This window comes from Falco biarmicus, chromosome 2 (genome assembly GCF_023638135.1).
Source record: "Falco biarmicus isolate bFalBia1 chromosome 2, bFalBia1.pri, whole genome shotgun sequence".
NCBI lineage: Eukaryota > Metazoa > Chordata > Aves > Falconiformes > Falconidae > Falco > Falco biarmicus.
The window spans coordinates 58,737,587-58,755,672 of NC_079289.1; the positions used below are offsets into that span (position 1 = coordinate 58,737,587).

The window sequence follows — 18,086 nt, forward strand, 5'->3', positions numbered from 1 at the left end:
GCTCAAGGCATTTTTTAAAGGATTTTTTTCTGGAATCTGGTGCTTAGTTTTTCTTTATTTGTGAACTGAGTGCTGCCTACTGTGCTCGTAGGAGTAAATCACGGTAGGCAGGAAGTTCTAACACACTACAGTGTATTAAAGTAATATCAACAACAGCAAAATAATGTGGCAATATGGGAGCCTCAGCATGCATTCATGCCAAATGGCTCATGTTAAAATGGAAAACACAAAGATTATTTTTCAGTGACAAAAGAAAATCAATATTTAAAATCATTGCCAGTCATAGGGAACAGTGAGAGTAAGTGACAAAAGACCACAAAGGACCTTTGGGAATACTCAAAAGAAAAATGCAATAAATACAAAACCATTATACCAAAATAAAAGCCTCTTTGCCCCACATTAGGATAGATTTGCAAGTCAAAATCAGAAAGCATACTGATACTAAGTTTTCGTGTTGCCACTTCCAGCCACTCCTGAAAAACTAAAGAAAACTTTAGTTAGGTGTCTGAGTTAAAGGTCTTCAAAAACACCAGATTAATGCTCATCTTTCTTGTTCGTCTGTCATGGCTTAGTCTTACTTTTAACTACTGTGCTGCTGTATACAAGAACCCCTTGCAGATCTGAGATCTGTATGCACATACTGGCTCTGTTCCGCCTGTCTGCCATGTGCCCAGTGGAACAGCAGGTGAGCTCCCAGGAGGGGGTACCCTGGCAGGCAGAGTGGCACTCACCTGCCCAGCAGTTTAGACATACCAAGGCACACTACCCACTAGACAAGATTCTAAAACTCCTTTGCAATCCCCTCTTTGCAGATCAGCTGTGCCAGAAGCATAAAGACGTAGTTAGCCTGCTCATTCATTTCACCTAACTGAGCAGTTTGGTGCCAACACCACCACCTTTGTGTGAGACAAAGCCAGTTACAAAAGCTCTGCAGAGAGCCTATACAGTATCTCTGCCTGAATTCGTGTTTGTTCAGGAATAACACCAGACCTGCATTGCTCCACCTGCCATTGCAATATTCTACCTAGGCTAGCAGGGCCTGCCAGGCTGGAGCCCTTGACCTGGTCTGTAGGAGTAAGCATGGTTGCAAAAAGGCCAAGCTAGTAAAAACCAACAGATCCAGCTAGTACATGTGACGTGTCTTCCAACACCTGTATTAGAGAGGTTTTTATGTTCCACACCACACATAAATTCTTCTTTCCTCCATCATTCCCCACTTCATAGAGCTGGATGTATCTTATCTGTCAACTTAGATAGCACAAGCCCATCTTATTGGAGTGCCTCTCAAGTAGTCAGTAGGTTTAAACACCACAGTAGCCCAATATGGGAGGGATAAGCTTTTCCATCATGAGGAAGGTAGACTAAAGGTAAGATACCTATGAAGTAGTTTTCTCAAGGTCTACAGAAAATTTGTGCTTGGCCAATAAATTGAACCCAGATCTCCAGAGTGCCTCTCCATTCCCTTAGCTGCAAAGATTTTTCTTTCCCAATGCACGGTATCATTTGTTGAGGAGGTAAATTCTAAATAACTCAATACACTCAGTAAGTGGAGTGTCACCAAAGCACAGACCCAGGTAACTGTTGAAACAGAATTTTTAATAATGTTCCCTTCATCTTTGGAGCAGTAATATTTACAGAGCTCAGACAGGAATTAATAAAACCAAACTTAATGCAAAATTTAATTGAAATGATACGGGGCAATAAAAGAGTCTTCACTATCTTTTTCTAAGAACTCCATCCTTCACAGGATATTGAATGAATATACTTAGCTAATAAAGGTTAGAAGAATGCATATTAATTGAATGTATCCTAAAGGCAGGATATATATTCTCCAATATGATTAACCCTTTCTTAGATTCAGATTTACGCACCGTGTTCTCCTTAAGGAACAAAACCCACCCAAACCCTTAGAAAATAACCACCACATCTCTCACTAGGGACATAATGCACAAAGAATGCCTTTAATATACTGCAAAGGCTTTAAACACATGAATTTTTTAGGAAGTCTATTTTCTTTTTATTTTGGATTATTAGAAGTGAAACAACAATGCATGGGGAAATTAATAAAGGTGTGTGTATTTATCCAGGCTTTGAGATTCTGCTTTCTTTGGTCTGTATTTTAGTCTATATTAAATAAGAATGAAGCCTATTTTGGGCACTATCCTAATAAAATATAGTATTTTAATGCGTTGTTTTCCTTTGGATTGCCTTCCTTGGTCTGGCATTCAGCAAGATCACAGATTACTGGAAAACTTACAGATTTTGCATAAAGGGATGAAAAAAGAGAATAAAACTGCTAGTTGTGTTGCAATTATAAAAAGTGGCAGCACCCACTGATGCATGAGGTTTATGTTCTCTGGAACATAATTCAGTGTGTTCATGTGATTCCTAGAATGGGCAAGAATGCAACACCATGGACAAAGGAAGACCAGGTAAGTTAGATGCTATCTTAATTTTCATCTGGAGGAGTTTTCGCTGTGAGTTCAGCTACATTTTATCCACATATCTGAGACTGCTACTTAAGAACACCACCAATGATGTTCCTGTTGCTGTCAAAATCAATAATTAAATTTGGGGAGAGGAATTATCAGTTAAGATATATGCTATACTTAAATATATGGCAGTGGTTTGACAAAGCAGAGATATTTGAGAATGAACAGCTTGTGGAGGGTATGAAAGATGCTTGCCAGCTTAGTGTTCAGCAATGTACATGCTGCCAACAAGCACGCGTATTTTAGTTTATGCATTAAACCAGACATAACCAAAAGTGCCAGCAAACATCATGCTATCAGATTGCAATAGCAGATCTGGCTTTCTACTCTGAAGCAAGTTTATGTCATCCAGAAGCAACATCATTTAACTTGCAATTAAAAATTTGAGCTGCTGTACAATGTGCTGTAATAAAAAGGGATTTATAAAAATATTACTTATCTTAGTCTGGATTTATTTAAACAATGAGGACAGAGTTTTACAAACTCACCTATATCCAAGTGAGAATATTAAATCTGGAAGTTTCAAACACTGTATGGCTTACTACCTATATGGTTCTTCCCCCTTCTGTGAGCCTATTTTCAAGATGGAACAACAGAAAGTAAGTGCTTTTGTGTTTATTATGATTAGTCATGCTACTTGGCATATGTTATTGTATTCTGCAGTTAATGTATAAGCATTTCTGTTGTGAATAACCTAGCAATGGAATAAGTGCATATGTAAAGTCTGAGAGATGAAATATAATTACTTACATTGTTTTATATTTTAAAAAATCTAAAAACTTTCTCTCATAAGCACAGAAAATAGAGCCTTTACAAGGAATGCATTTTTTAATGTCCTCCCTTTGGGTGTGGTGTATCTTTTTTTTGTTGATCTGTGATTTTTCAAGAACAAGCCTACACTGCAGAAAGTGATGGATTTAAATAAATTTATGACTAAAACTATTGTAGCTATTTTTCACCACAGTCTCCTTATACCAACATTTGAATGGTGCTGGTTACACACACTGATTTTCAAAAAGCAATGTCATACCTGTAGACATGCAGGAGCTCTGCCCTGGGGTTTATTCACATCAACAGCCACAAGCTGCCAACCTCCAGCAGCATCTTCATGAAACATCTTGAAAGGGAAAATTGTTGTCAGAAATGTTTTACGTGCCAATAAATACAAGTGAAATCTAATACATTTCCCTTAAGGACCTGCATACATTTTGATGATAGCTAGTTTAAAATAAGAGGGAAATGGTTCTTACTGCTACAGAAAAAAAGCAACATGCGCTTTTTCCAACATTAATAGATTCTGAATTTTACTCAGATAAAATCAAACACAGTATGTCTCTGTTAGTCCTAATGTAGAAACCAATTCAATTAATCTCTGATCGGTATCATTAGACAGTGGTACCTGATCAGAATAAATTCCTTACTAAGGTAAGCATATCCTGAGGAAACACACATACATTCTGACCAAAAAAATAAGTTTCATGGTGCATTTGTAAATAACAGACTACCTCATTTTTTTGTCTGGCAAGATTATTTTACACCAAGGATCAGACTTTGGGTTTGTTGCACTAATATGTATCAAGAATAGCTGTACAGGCCTTCTGTACCATTACCCAGAGCTTATAATTCCTGCAAACAGCTGAATGATATCTGGGCTCTAATGTTGTCAACGGACCTCTTGCCCACAGTGGTATTTGCATTTTACCGCTAACCTCTGGAAGTGCAGGTGTAGGTATTCTGTCTTTTTTTTTTTTTCCCCCTCAGAAATAAGGCCATAAACAGATGCAGACTGCTGGACATAAGGAACAGTGAGAAACCATGTCTGGGAGTGATTAACACTGTCGTTGAAAATGTCCTTGGAAGAAAATGAATGGCTCTAGCATTTTGAATTGCCACCTGAGAGTCTGCACATACTACGAAATCAAGTGTGGCGAAGTTCCCACCCCACTCCCACTTCTTCCATGACACCCAACACCCAACCAAATTACCTTGAGAACACAGCCACAGCAGCAAGGCTGAAGCTTAAAAGCCATCCTGAGAGAAGTGCTCATTAGACTGGGGACAGTGTCACACAAACATGGTTATAATGCTGCTGAGTTGTTACGTAGCATCCCTGCAGCAGGAAGAGTTGCCAACTCAGATTAGCACTGAGTTACTTCTCTTTGTACTGTGCTTTAATGTGCAGTGCTAAAGTGTTTTACAAGAACCTCCTTTCATCCTTCTCCAGAGACCCCTCCCTTGACTTTAACTCTTGGACACTCCTTTTCTTTTGTATAGGACTAAGTTTTGGGAACAGTTCAATGATTTAAGAAGTGGACAAATGAAGAAGGATATTGTTGGTTTTTCTCAAAGTTATTTCATGCACAAAACCAGCAATGCTTTTAACTTTTGCCTGGTGCCTGCAATAAATTTTCCACCCTTCTCAATAAAGTAAAAAATAAACCACTTTTATAGTTCGGTAAGCTGGACTCCCTTTATGTCCCATTATGCCAGTGGCTCAAGGAACAAAGCAACCATTTGCTCTGCAGCTAACACAGTATTTTTATTTTGCATGATGCAATTTACATTCGACATGTCATATTCTTCAGCATGATGACATTATTTTGGGAATTTCTTTTTCCTTGAAATTCCTTAACGTTGGCTGCTTTTTGAATTTCCGCAGTTCCAGCTTCTAGTTCAGAGTATGTTGGTTAAGCCTATATGGCTCAGGAATTTCTCCCATCGGAGATGAAATGAACATTAAGTTCTTCAGCCTAAGTATGTGTCCTGTGGAAAAGCCCTTTCTTTTGCTAGATTTTAAATTGGTAAGACCAAGTCTGCTTTGACAAAGATATATATAGAATAAAAATTACTGCCACAAAGTCTATTTGAGGTTAAAAATGTAGCAGCAGGCAGAAAAAGACTAGATTTACATATGGATTACAGGAATAACCAAAGGAATATTAGAAAATATTTAATAAATAATTTTGAAACACTTAAATCCTCTGGCTTAAGAAAATAAATACACTTTAGCTATAGAAGTTAGAAAAATTTTCCTCAGGGGTATGTGTTTTATACCTGTCTTTCTAAGGGCTTTTTGCAGGCAGTTGGTAGTGGTTCCTCTTATATATGGCAAACTGCACTAGACAGAAAAAGCCTGGCCTTTTGTACATTCAGGATATATAGTATTATTGTTACAATAATGAGTGGGAGAATTTAAATCTCAACCCATTAGCCCTCGGTTTTCATACTGGGTCTTCCACACCAGGCAGCCCAAACGTAGCACCCTTCCTATCATGGTTTCTTCCTACCCATTATCTCATATTCAGGGTCTCACTTTCTGTGGCTACCTCAACTGCTAGTGTGGCTCTTTCATTGCCTCAGCACTTCATTCCTCATTGGTCTCAATATGCGTTTCCCAGTTCCAGGACCAGCTTCCCCAAACACTTCAGCTACTCTTTGACCTCTCTTCCAGCTACAGCTTGCAATTTCAGCTCTTCTTCCTTAGCACAGAAAGTGATGTTCAATAGCAAGCCTAATTCCAAACCCACCAATGACAGGATAAAAAAGCGTTATCCTACTTCATTAAAAGAAAATAAGAACATAGAGATAACATACCCAGCAACATAAAGAACCATATTAGTCTTCTCTATTATTCTTTTTTAAGAAAGCCTAGTTGGATAATACAACCTAGAATTTAATTTTATCTGACAAGTCATTTATCAACTTTAAAATATATGCAGTAACATGCAAAGTCAAATAGATCAGATAAAATAATAATTAATAGGAATCTGGGGCTTATTATTCATTCATAAACTAAACCAAATCAAGTCCCCAGAGAATCTCAGTATCTCAGGTGCTTCACCTGGGTGGTGGCAGTTGAAGTAGTACTGCTCCTGGACCCCCACATCTGCTGGAACTGCACTCTAATTTCTGCAAATGTTTCAATGATGACTGCGATGAAAACATTCTGAAAAAAGAACAAGAAAGAATGGCTGACAGAAAGCTCAGCAAGCAGAAAAGAGAAGAAAATTCATTCTAATATGATTTACATGTCAGACAGGTTTAAAAAGTGATGTTTTTCAGTACCTTAACAAGCCAGGCCAGAAAGAAAATTAATGTGATGAAATAGAAATATGAACGCCATCGGGGAAAACTGTCGATTGCTCGGTACATAAGGAACACCCAGCCTTCCTGAGAAGCAGCTTCGTAAACAGTAAATATGCTTGTGCCTGTCAGAGGAAAAATGAAAATGTTTGGCATTAAGACTCCCTGAAAGTTTTCAATATCAACAAACAATAATCTTTTCTCTATCTTATTTCCCTTTTTTCTAAAGGGTATCATTCTCCTCCTTCAAACAGATGTTTTTCAGGTGCATTTCCATGTTTCTTCCTTTTGCAACTGAACGTGAATTGGTTTTGTATCAGACCAGACTGACTCTTCCTAGACACATGTGCGTAATCATTTAGATGGGTTCACTGGAAGTGTGTAAATGTCTCCAAAAGCAAAATTTGTCCCATTATGTGACTTCTGCAGCGTCCAAGAGAAAAGGCAGTTTTAATTAAAACTATCAGGACCAACATTCAGTAAGTAAAAAAAAAAAAAAAATCACCATTGATATCAGCAACACTGAGTGAGCAGCAGTACACACAGAAGGTGTCCAACACTACCAAGCACTACAACAAGCTACTTAAGCTACTTGTTAAGCATCTACAACAAGCTACCAAACAATTTTAAAATTCAGGCAGGTAGTCAGGGTAGCTGCATTAACTTACATGTCCTGCCTTAAAAAAGTTAAAAGCATTTTTAGTTGAATTTCCCATATCACTCAGGGGAGCGGGGGAGAAGATCAAAGACAAGTTATGAGGGGTTTATGTTTTATTCAAAATCCACTTTTGAATAAAAGCTATTAAGTCACTCATTTTAAACATAAGATCCAAAGTCATCCTAATGTCTGAGTGATCGCATGCTTCAGTCAGCTCCCCCTTCCTCCTGATCTCTCCAATGAAAGCTTCAAAATATAGACTGTGGTTAGGGCTCATACGGCATTCTTGTTAGAAGCAGGTTTTTTTGTTCCAAGAAGGAACACAAACTGTGAAATTAAACCGTAAAATCTCACAAACTGCTGTGAAATCATGGAATTGTCCTACAGCCACCTGATAGCTCTGCTCCGCTACTGCTTCGTTTCATGAAACATCCTGGATAAAAAGAGGGAGCATGAGGAGTACTGCCCTTAGCAAAACCATAGCAGCTGCTAGCAACGTACAGGTAGTAGGCATGAGCCAGCCAATCATCTGATGCTGTTCACAGAGACAGGAGTGGCTCTAGTCAGAAATTCCCAAGGCCAGGAGTTTCCCAAAAATCACACCAGCCTGTAAGGAGCTCTGCGCTGCTATTCTCCCACTGAATTTGCAGCATTTACATCCTTTCATCTGCTAACACAGGCAGGATGAACCTGGAAGTGGTTTTGCCTTAGTGAGTCCCTTTTGTGGATAAATGTTCACTGGTAAGAGGAGACGGGGATGAATGAATTTTTTTCTGTATAATCTCGTTCCTTTGATATGTGGGTGTTGAATAGTTAACATGGTTATGGTGGCTAGGCAAAAATGTTAATCCTTTCCCTTAATTTTTCTGGTTATTGGATTCCTTCCTATTTAGTGTACATGGTTCTCAGGACCAAGGGGCAAAAATAAAAATAAAAGAAAAGATAAAATATTCAAGCACAGATGATAGCAACCCCCTTTCTATTTCTTCAGAGAAGACAGTGGTCTTTGTCAATACTAAAATATACATCAGTGATTACTTCATGAGTATTTTGCATTTCAAAAAAATCATAAAGTAATGGTTCAACTATCTAATATTATACTGTTGCTGATTAAATGATTGAACAAAACAGTGCTGTTGAGGGCAGCCAGAGATTAAGGAAAAAAAAGGAATCTATTAAAAGTTGCTGGCTAGGAAATTGTCATTACGCATTACCAATGCGAAAGTCACAGTGAAGATTAGTAAAAAAGAGGGGATGTCATGCAAAGTATTTATAACACATACACTGGGCCATCTGCCATTCACAGCAATACTGTGAATGGACAAAACCACACAATTAACCCAACTAAAATAATATGTGTTCGTCTGTGACACTAAAGTAAAAATATGTCTTGCGTATAATTGGTACAGGTGTTCTTAAGGCTATTAGAAAGCAATCACCACTAAGAATATACATTCTTACTTAACGTATGTGACTAGAAGTAATAAAGCTTTCAATACTGATGCCAGGAACCATGCTGTTAACTACCTCTGTAAATACTGTTTCAACTGGATACAGAATAAAGGCATGACAGAAAGGGTTCCAACACCATGAAATATTTTGCTTTCAAAAAGAAGAGTAATTTTTAGTTAACATCTGCCTTATTGCATATTTTTGCTCTTCTAAGGGTTGCATTTATAGACAATCAACAACCAATTCTATTTTTCTGAGCATGTCTTTAATATCCAACGACATCTTCCTAAAGCCAATGTGTAAACTATTAAAAAGACTTTTGCTGCAGCATGCTCTGTTTTTTTCACGATGTTCAAAGCTACAGAGAGGGAGGGAAATGATCAAATTTTAAGTGATGGTGGGATACAGCACAAAAAACCACACATGGCAATGCTGTCATGTATGAAACCAAACTTATGCCCTTTAGATAAAATGGAAAAATTCTCCTTTTCCACAGATGTTGGTGTTCTGTCTATCACTGACACTGTTGTCTTCTACTAGGTCAGAAGGCTTAAGTCTGGACCACATGGTGCTAAGAGCCCCATGATTAGGGCACATGAGAGCATAGGACCTCCCATAGTGTGCGTAAGAAAAGTAGCAATATGGGTGGCAGGGGGAACAAGAGCTTGAAAACTTGCACAACGTGGCTATTCAGATACACAACAGGCCACAGATACTTCAGAGTGTAGTAATATCTTGTTAGCGTCCTGAACATCAAGATTCATGCAATCTCTCTACAGGCATCAGTGAGCCACTGCAGTCATGAAAAAGCTTTGAACTGTGAAGAGGGTTAAACACATAACTATAATGACATTACTCATCAGTTTAGGCAAGCTGGCACGTGTAATGTGCTGAATTTGGAAGTAGAATTTCAACATCTGCATCTAGAATATTGTTAAATGTTAGTAAATAAAAATATCTAGACAATATTTATATTAATTTTCCTATTTGTTTCAGTAGATGGCTATACCTTGGTGGAAAAAAAGCTTAAAGTCATTCAGGAGGAATGTTCTGATGACAACAGAAGTAAAATAAAGGCATATACTTTGAATTTTTTTTTGTTTCAGTGCTTTCGTTTGAACTTATTTAATGAATTCCACATTTTGATGTTACCATAAAACAACTCCTTTAACCATGCTGATGGTTAACCAAAACAAGGAAGGAAAACATTTCTCAATACACAGATTAAAACTAAATAAATCAATATCATAATCTGCATGAGTCTCAAAAGACTGCTTTTATGCAACCAATAAACACTGTTACCTTTGGAAATGTTTTACAACTACATGGTCATTATCAAAAACAAAAGGAAAAAAAAGCCCAGAAAATGAAAGACTGAGTGAAGTACAGGAGAAGAGACTGAATCTTGCTTAACTTATGTAATATTTTCACTTGCTTCATACCACATAGAAGAAAAGATAAGAGAGACAAAGTGTCTCCCCAATAATAATGCGTGTTTAGGTATATGGGCATGCAGCACTGAAATGCAGGGCAGTTATGTCTTCTTCAATACATGTTTCACCAGATAGGATGCCTGACAGGGCATGGAGGAAGTAGCTCCTTTTAACACCTAACTTATTATAACAAAAGAAAATTCTACTCATTTCCACACCTAGTCAGGGAGCAAGGACACCTGTCTTTTCTACAGATGAATAGAGTACCAGGTTAAAAATAATTGTAAGAGCCAGAACACATAGGTGATGATTTTCCACAGGGGAGTGAAAAAAGCTATCATGCCCAAACCCTATCTTTTAAATACCTAAGGAATATGGAAAGCATTTATTTAAGAAAAAATCTCAGCTGACAGAAGAACAATAGTATCATTATGCAGGGATGCTAGTGTATTTTATATTTATGCATATTTCACAAACATACAGGATTTCCTGCTTGTTTCTGGCTTCTGTGACACCACCATGCCCTGTGACATCAGCTCTTGCTATAATCAGCTCATTCTGTGAATGGACATCACGGAAAAGGGAGTGCACTGAATAATGCTGTAATTTTATAACTGCAGAATTAAAGGAGCAGAGATAAAGGTCACACGGAAAATTCACTAAGTCTGGAAACAGAACGCTTTCCTCCTAACTGTTACATTCTTGCTTCTTGATTCAAAATCCCATAGTATTTGAGGAAGTGAATGAACAGGGTCAAAGTATTGTCCTTTATGAGTAAGTTTGTGCTATGTGATTTGTAGCTACTCCAAGCGAAAAACAAAAAAGAAAAACTGAACTTAGGCATGCCATTAACTCCAGCATTTTCTGCATGCGTAATCTGTGTTTATTGACTACCCTTGGCTTACCACGTTAGGGTTCTCTCAGTTTTCTTATGGCTGCTGTGAAGCTGCTGAGAAAGAAAATCTACAGGAGAGCCACTTTATGTAAAAAAAGAAGGATAAAATTTTGGGTTTGTAATTTTTTCTTCTTAATCAGGAATTATTCAGGCAAGTAAAAAAGCATGCGCTGTTACTAAAAGCTTAAAATACTACTACGATCATCCGTAAAATGCCTCAGATGCCAGCCAGTGCCAGGCTCCTTTTCCTTACTCACGAGTAGCCACTAGGTGGCGATCGTGCACCTCGGGCACATCTGGAACATCAGGCAGGGAGGGGCTGCCACCACGGGGAGCGCAGGCTGATAACCGCCCGGTAGGCTGGCAAAAGGATTGATTTTTCTATTTCGCGGCAAGACTAAGCAGCCTTCTAGCAGGTGCTGCTGTCTAAATTAACTCTATTTGTGGTGCTGAATATGGAAAGGTAGCCTGCCTTAAGGTGGGTTTGTGAATGTTATGTCCAGAAAGAAATGACCTCTTGCTTACCTATAGAAATTTTATCATCAGCCTTGCTTCTGTCCCTGCTCACTTCCACTGATAAAATCACGAAGCTGAATGTTGCTGCAAGGCACGGATATTCCCACTGAACAGTCATCTTTTAATTTAATTCATATCTTTCAGTATCAGGATGTTTGTAAAACATTGCAATGCAGTCAGGATTTTCCAGCTGTCTTACACTGTTGCTTTAGTGAAAATAGAAGGGAACAAAAATTACCCAGAAATGCAAGGACAAAGTTGTTAGCACTTCTGGGAAGCAGCTGGTAGATACCACTGAAATAAACAAAAAGATCAACTCTTGAACAGCTTCATGGGGTTTCTTCCCTGTCTCTGAGTGAGCGATCCAGTTTATTTTACTCCCCCAAACCAACTTTGCCAGCCAGCAGAAATGAGAAAAAGAAGAAAAGTAAAATATGCCAGTGCTCTGCTCTGCCACTGAAACCTCAAACCCCAGCGTCACTTTCCTGTGACTGAGCTGTGGAAAAGGCAGCAAAACAGAAACTGTGCAGAGGACTGATTTACAACAGCAGAAAAAACACATTGCCTGTCTGAGCACAGTGTCTTAACCCTTGTTAAGTGTAATGAATCCAAACATACAGTAGTGATGTGTAATTGATTCTTCATTTTAAAAATCTGCTCCCTTACGAGAAGATGAAGCCTTTATGTATGAGAAAAGACTACATACTGAGACTGTACACATACAACCTCCAATAAGGAGACAAAGAAACGTCACAAATGTAAGTGCTAAGATCAATGCAATTTGTTTTACAGACTTACTAATGAGGAGACAGAAAGTCAGCCACTTTCCGAAAAAATGTTGATGGACTTTGTAGCACTGTTTACAAGTATTTTAGAAACTTGCTCGCTATTCAGAAGTGTTGTCTTACAATGTCGATGCAGCCATGTTGGCACATGTATTGACTGCACAGGGTAAACAGGAGCACGGCAGTTCATGCTTAGTTACACCATTAGTGTCCCGCATGCGATAGTGCTTGTCCTCCCTGAGGTAATGTTTTATGCTTTAAAAAGAGAAGTCTGTTTTACATTTGTGAACAAGTCCCATGGTATAAACAAAGACCAACATTCTTCAAAATGTCTTTAGGTATGCATATTTATGGATATTTAGCCAGACTAGCATTTATATTTGCTTTTCTTTAATACTTTTTTGATTAAAATGCTCCTCAGCTAAACGTTCAAAAATAGCTTAGCAAACAGAGGTCCAAAATGTTAGCAGAGCTCTTAAGCTGGCTTTACGTGCATAAATACTGTCTGTTTTTTCCTTTTTGCCATTGCAGGGCTGTAGTGCTAACATACACTCTCTCCTACATCTGCTTTTTTTAAGTGTGGCAACTTTACAAAATTTACTGGCAGTTGATGAGAATCAAGGAAATACTGAGCTGTGAATTGTTCACACCTCACACACCACTACCTGGAAGCTCTGCAGCACAGTCAACAACTCCCACCTCTCCTTATCCCTCAAGAGTATTTTAAGGACTTGGATCTCTGGGCTTCCATTCTCAACAGAACAGGCAGAGCTTCAGGCTGGAGACTGAAAGCAGGACACTGCTATAGCTGTACTTTTCCTAATCAGAGAATCAAACTAATAATACTCACTTTTCAGATCTAGAGACCAAGAATACCGAAATCCCTAGGCTTTGGTTTTAAAAGCAATAAACACTGTGAATATGGGCCTGCCACCACCTCAGTCTTTCCAATGAAACGTCTCTGATTTGAAGCACAGTCATAGTAGAGTAAATGACTGCTACAGTAAATGTTATGACAAAACTGTGTAATACAAAAAAATGTTGAAGAAACTCTATAATTTATATTAACTTACTCCTTTGAAAATAAGCCGTCTTTTTATAGGACTGTTATGTCCTCTTTTAAAATACATTACTATATAGATGCCTTTAAAACCATACAGTAAAACTGACAGTCCAGAAATCAAACATTCAGAAATTCACACAAATAGTTACATTTAAAATTTAATGAACACTTTAAGGGTTATCCTATTAAAAAGATAAACTTAAGGCAGGTTCTTAGTACAGATATTGTGTATTTGGGTTGTCATTCAGCCATATATTAAACAACGGGAATGACTGTTAAAATCAAGGCAGTGATGGATCCCTTTGTTAGAGAGAAAACAAAGTATGCAAATCTTTCTTGACACAAGGCATGTAAATTCAGCATTGAATTGCATACACTGTCAATCAAAACACTTGCTGCATCAACTTTCCCAATAGCCATAGACAGAGCAATCTAATTCATTTTAGATGCAGTCATGAAACAGCAAAGCTAGCATACATCATGGAGTCAACTAATTTGCTTAATTAATAAAAAATGTATCTGCTTCGTATGAAAGGAGTATGGAAGAACAAAACCATAAAACACATTCACATAGTTACATTTCTGTATCTAGAGTGACCATGATGATACTTTTCCTGGTTTTGGCTGAAATACAGTTAATTTTCTTCCTAGTATAGTGCTGTGTTTTGGATTTAGGAGAAAATATTGTTGATAAGACACTGGTGTTTTAGTTGTTGCAGAGCAGGGCTTACACAGAGTCAAGAACTTTTCCGCTTCTCACCCCATCCCACCAGCGAGCAGGCTGGCGGGGCACAAGGGGCTGGGAGGGGGCACAGCCGGGACAGCTGGCCCCAACTGACCAAAGGGACATCCCATACCGTATGGTGTCATGTTCAGCGTATAAACAAAGGGGAAAGCTGCTGGGGCCACTGCTCAGGAACTGGCTGGGCATCAGTCAGTTAGTGGTGAGCAATTGTTTTGCATTTGCATCACTTGTTTCTCTTGGGTTTTATTTCTCTCTCCTTTTGTTATTTTCCTTTTCATTACAACTTCTATTTTTTAGTTTTATTTTTTTCAATTATTAAATTGTTCTTATCTCAACCAATGAGCTGTCTTAACTTTCACCCTTCTGATTCCCTCCCTCATCCCACTGTGGGGAGCGGGGAGGAGGGGCGCAGTGAGCAAGCAGCTGTGTGGGGCTTAGTTGCTGGCTGGGGTTAAACCCCAATGATACTTTACCCTAAAGCAGAGATAATTAGGCAGCATGACTGTAAGCTTTACCATGAGAGACCATTTCATCAAGTCTTGAGTCTGGTCAGCTAGTATCAACTGTCTTGAAAGCAAGAAAATTGTGGAGTTAGAAAAAATGTGCTAACAGAAAAGATGCCGGAGCTTCTAAGAATATACATTAGTGATTCAGCTGAGCAGAAGATTAACTGGGAGACCTGGAATTGCACAAAGATCATAAAATTTTATGCATATTGGGAAATACAGATACTGCCTGACCTAAATGAGGCATCTGCAGTGTGATATTTATATTGGCAAGAACTGAACAATCAGAGAGGTTGAAAAAGTCTTACAGGAAAAAACAGGCTAGCACAGTCCATTAAGAAAAAAAGGATCATGTCCCAAAAGTGCTAAGAAAGACCTTGCAAGTGATTTTCAAACCCTGAAGACCATATCTTATTTGACCTCCACAACAATGCGTTTCCTTATTTCCAGTTGCAGTGCAACCCTTTCATTCTGAAGTTTCAAATGGTCCAATCAATCAGCAACTAAAAAAAAAACCCAACAGCACAAATACATAACAAAGGGAAGAACCTCCTTGACCCAGCAGAGTTTTAAGAGACAGAAGAGGGCTGAAGAGAGCTTGACATTCACTTGACAAGAAGCCACACTGGTGACTGTGTGTGGGAAGTGGTTGCTCAGTCCGATTATGAGAAATAGCAGGTTATGTACAGTGGTAGACAGGAAGGTATTCAAGGAGGATATTCCACAGTATATCATTTCAATAGCTTAAGAAAGGTTTTTTGGTTTGTTGGGGGGGTGTGTGTTTGTGGGTTTTTTGTGTTGTTTTGTGGGGTTTTTTTTACTGTAGGGTAGGAGATACAACAGTTTAAGGGAACCTAGACAACCAAAGCTGATGCTCTGCCCTAATGCTTCATTTCAGTTTCATGCAGTTCCTCTGGGTATCACTTGTGAATTGCAGGCACTTCTTTGAGGATGTGCTCCTTAAACTAAGAGATCAGCCCCTTCCTCTTCCATGGATAACATTTTTAAAAGCAGTTGCATGAAATTTTATCCCTCCTGCAATCAGTGGTAAAACTGCTGTCATCTTTCATAAGATGTTTTCAAAAATCCCTCCCCAAAGCATCCTAATTTAATTTGCTCCAGCTATAGCGTATGCGAACAAGACTTTACTCTTTTCTGTATAAAAGTTTCACCTAAGAACAACGGTAGAAAATCCCAACTAGCAAGACCTGCTGAGTATTCAGTGACCAGGAATAAAGACAGCAGCGACACTTAGCTCAATGTGTTTCTGTAAGAAAAAACCAGACGGTAAAGCTGGCCAAGGAAACATTATAAAACAGACACATGTTAGAAATCTCCTTAGCCTCCACACATCTGAATAACAGGAGCAAATACACAATGCCAAAGGCATCCTAAGAGACTAGTCTAATGGAAGAGACAAAATCTTCCTTTCCTGAATGGGAGAAAGGAGCTCTATGATTGACTGTTACAAGAAAACCCAAATGACATACTCAGTGACCTGTTAGCTATTAATAAATTAAGTACTCCCCAGTACCTGTTACGTGCCCCTAGAAGTAAAATAATTTACCTACTCTGTTTATGTGAGGCAGAGGTTTGCCCTCTTGCCTAATACGCACAGTTAGGGAGCAGGCAGAGACAGGGAGAAGTGGTTTAGTGTGCTAACAGCTCACTAAACCCCACACCATCTTTGTCAAGTGTATTTTTAATTCAATTTCAGAGATGGCTGTGCTAAGCTAGAGACTCTAAGACCTTCCTCAAACAGCAACACCATCAATGTCTCAGATGAGACAATCTTAAAGATTTCTGATTTTAAAAGAGCTGGGTGTCAAAAGAGAAAGAACCTGATTTTTTAAAATAGAAAACCATACACAGATGTCAGCAAATTAAGACTTTTTTTTTTCCCTCTCCTTTAGAAAATGAAAAGTGGAGTTGAAAAGAAAACCAATTTTTGTAACATCTGACTTCTTTTATTCTTGACTGTCTTAAAAGAAAGTGTTTGCATGACCGGAGATCTACTGGTTATCAAAAGAATTCTTGGAAGACTAGCACTAACAGACTAAGCAGCTGGCAGGTTTATTTGGAGATGAAAATCAAAACCTTTGGCAAGAAAAGCTGTATAAACAGCCAGATATTTTTTTAGGAGAAAGAATGTTCAAAGTCTTAATACACTCTGTTTAAACCTTGTTTTCAATATTATCTCCTTCTGCAGAAATCCTTTCTGATCTTTCTGTGCTACTGAAAATAGTTCCGCACACCCATAACAGAAATTTCCTGGATTTCTCACCATCAAATCAACGATTATTTTCTCACATATGCCCTCTCTTTTTTCTCAGCATGAAGTTTACCTGCAAAGATGTCTATTCTTTCTATAGGTGTGTGTCAACTCTGTGCTTTGACTCAAAGCTGCTTTAATTTCTTATAGACCTATGATATTTAACATATTTTTCTTCAAAGTCAAAGCTTTTTGCCAAAGTGGAAAATGTGGCATTTTGTACTGAGCCACATGAACATGTGGTTTGAAAAAAAGTACTGTGCATGATTTGTGCATGAAAAAAAAAAAAGTTTTGGCATCGCTCAGTGAAGCAATTTCCCAAGAAATACAGATCAGACCTACTCCCAGTATTTTTTTATCAAAGGATGAGCTGAACAACCTCATTTTCCATATGAAAATAATTTCCAGTTGGTGAAATGAAATCAGAGCTTTTAGATCTGAAGGCACAAACAAGTGATATGCATAAATTTGGGGATGACTTTCTGCATGCTATTTACTTCACAGGGACTACCTCTTTGGCTACTCGTCACCTTAAAAAAAGACCTTTGGAAGTCTATCCACTCTCTTCCCTGAAGTCAAAGGCACCTCTAATTATTTACCACTTACTTAGGAATAAAAGCATACAGACAGTTAGTTATTGCTGGACATCATAAACACAAAGTAACGTGCTTGCAGGTCCTACCATAGCTTGGGTAGAATTTTATATTGTTACATCATGTCCCCATATTTTTCAGAACAGGAAACAAATCCTGATTCTAACTTGGAAGTTCTGCCAGCATATTTATATAATATTTTTGAAGAGAAAACTATGTTCACAGTTTTAAAATCCCACTGCCCAAAGTCAGGCACATGAGCTGATGTTCACATAGCTGGATATAGTCTGATTCTTTGAGATGCTGAAGGAGGCAAGTTCAAAATTTTCAGTCCTGGCCTGAATGCTAGTGCTTGAAGCCAAAGGGAATTTTATCATTCCTTTAGTAGAAAAAAAGTTGTATTTATAGGTCTGAGATTCTACCACATAAGTCCCCGCAAAACATAAAAGATGTTGGGAAAACAGTATATTTGATCAATATGTTGCTTTCAAAACACTTATTAAATTGCCTGCCACACTAAAAATAAGCTAGAGATTGATATTGTAAGGTGTAATCAAGAAAAGAAAGCCACCTGTTTCCAGACCCATTCGTTT

The 18,086-nt window shown here is 38.2% G+C and overlaps 1 protein-coding gene across 3 annotated transcripts in view; it reads right to left on the reverse strand.

The window, feature by feature from the left end:
• Positions 1 to 18,086, reverse strand: part of NALCN (sodium leak channel, non-selective) — a 249,642-nt gene that overhangs the window by 154,037 nt on the left and 77,519 nt on the right. For all 3 annotated transcript variants that reach the window (XM_056328711.1, XM_056328710.1, XM_056328712.1), the window contains exons 8-10: positions 6,558 to 6,700; positions 6,334 to 6,438; positions 3,523 to 3,609 (exon numbers count right to left, since the gene is read on the reverse strand). In XM_056328711.1, the coding sequence (XP_056184686.1) occupies positions 3,523 to 3,609; positions 6,334 to 6,438; positions 6,558 to 6,700 (335 nt within the window). The remainder of the gene's footprint in view (positions 1 to 3,522; positions 3,610 to 6,333; positions 6,439 to 6,557; positions 6,701 to 18,086) is intronic.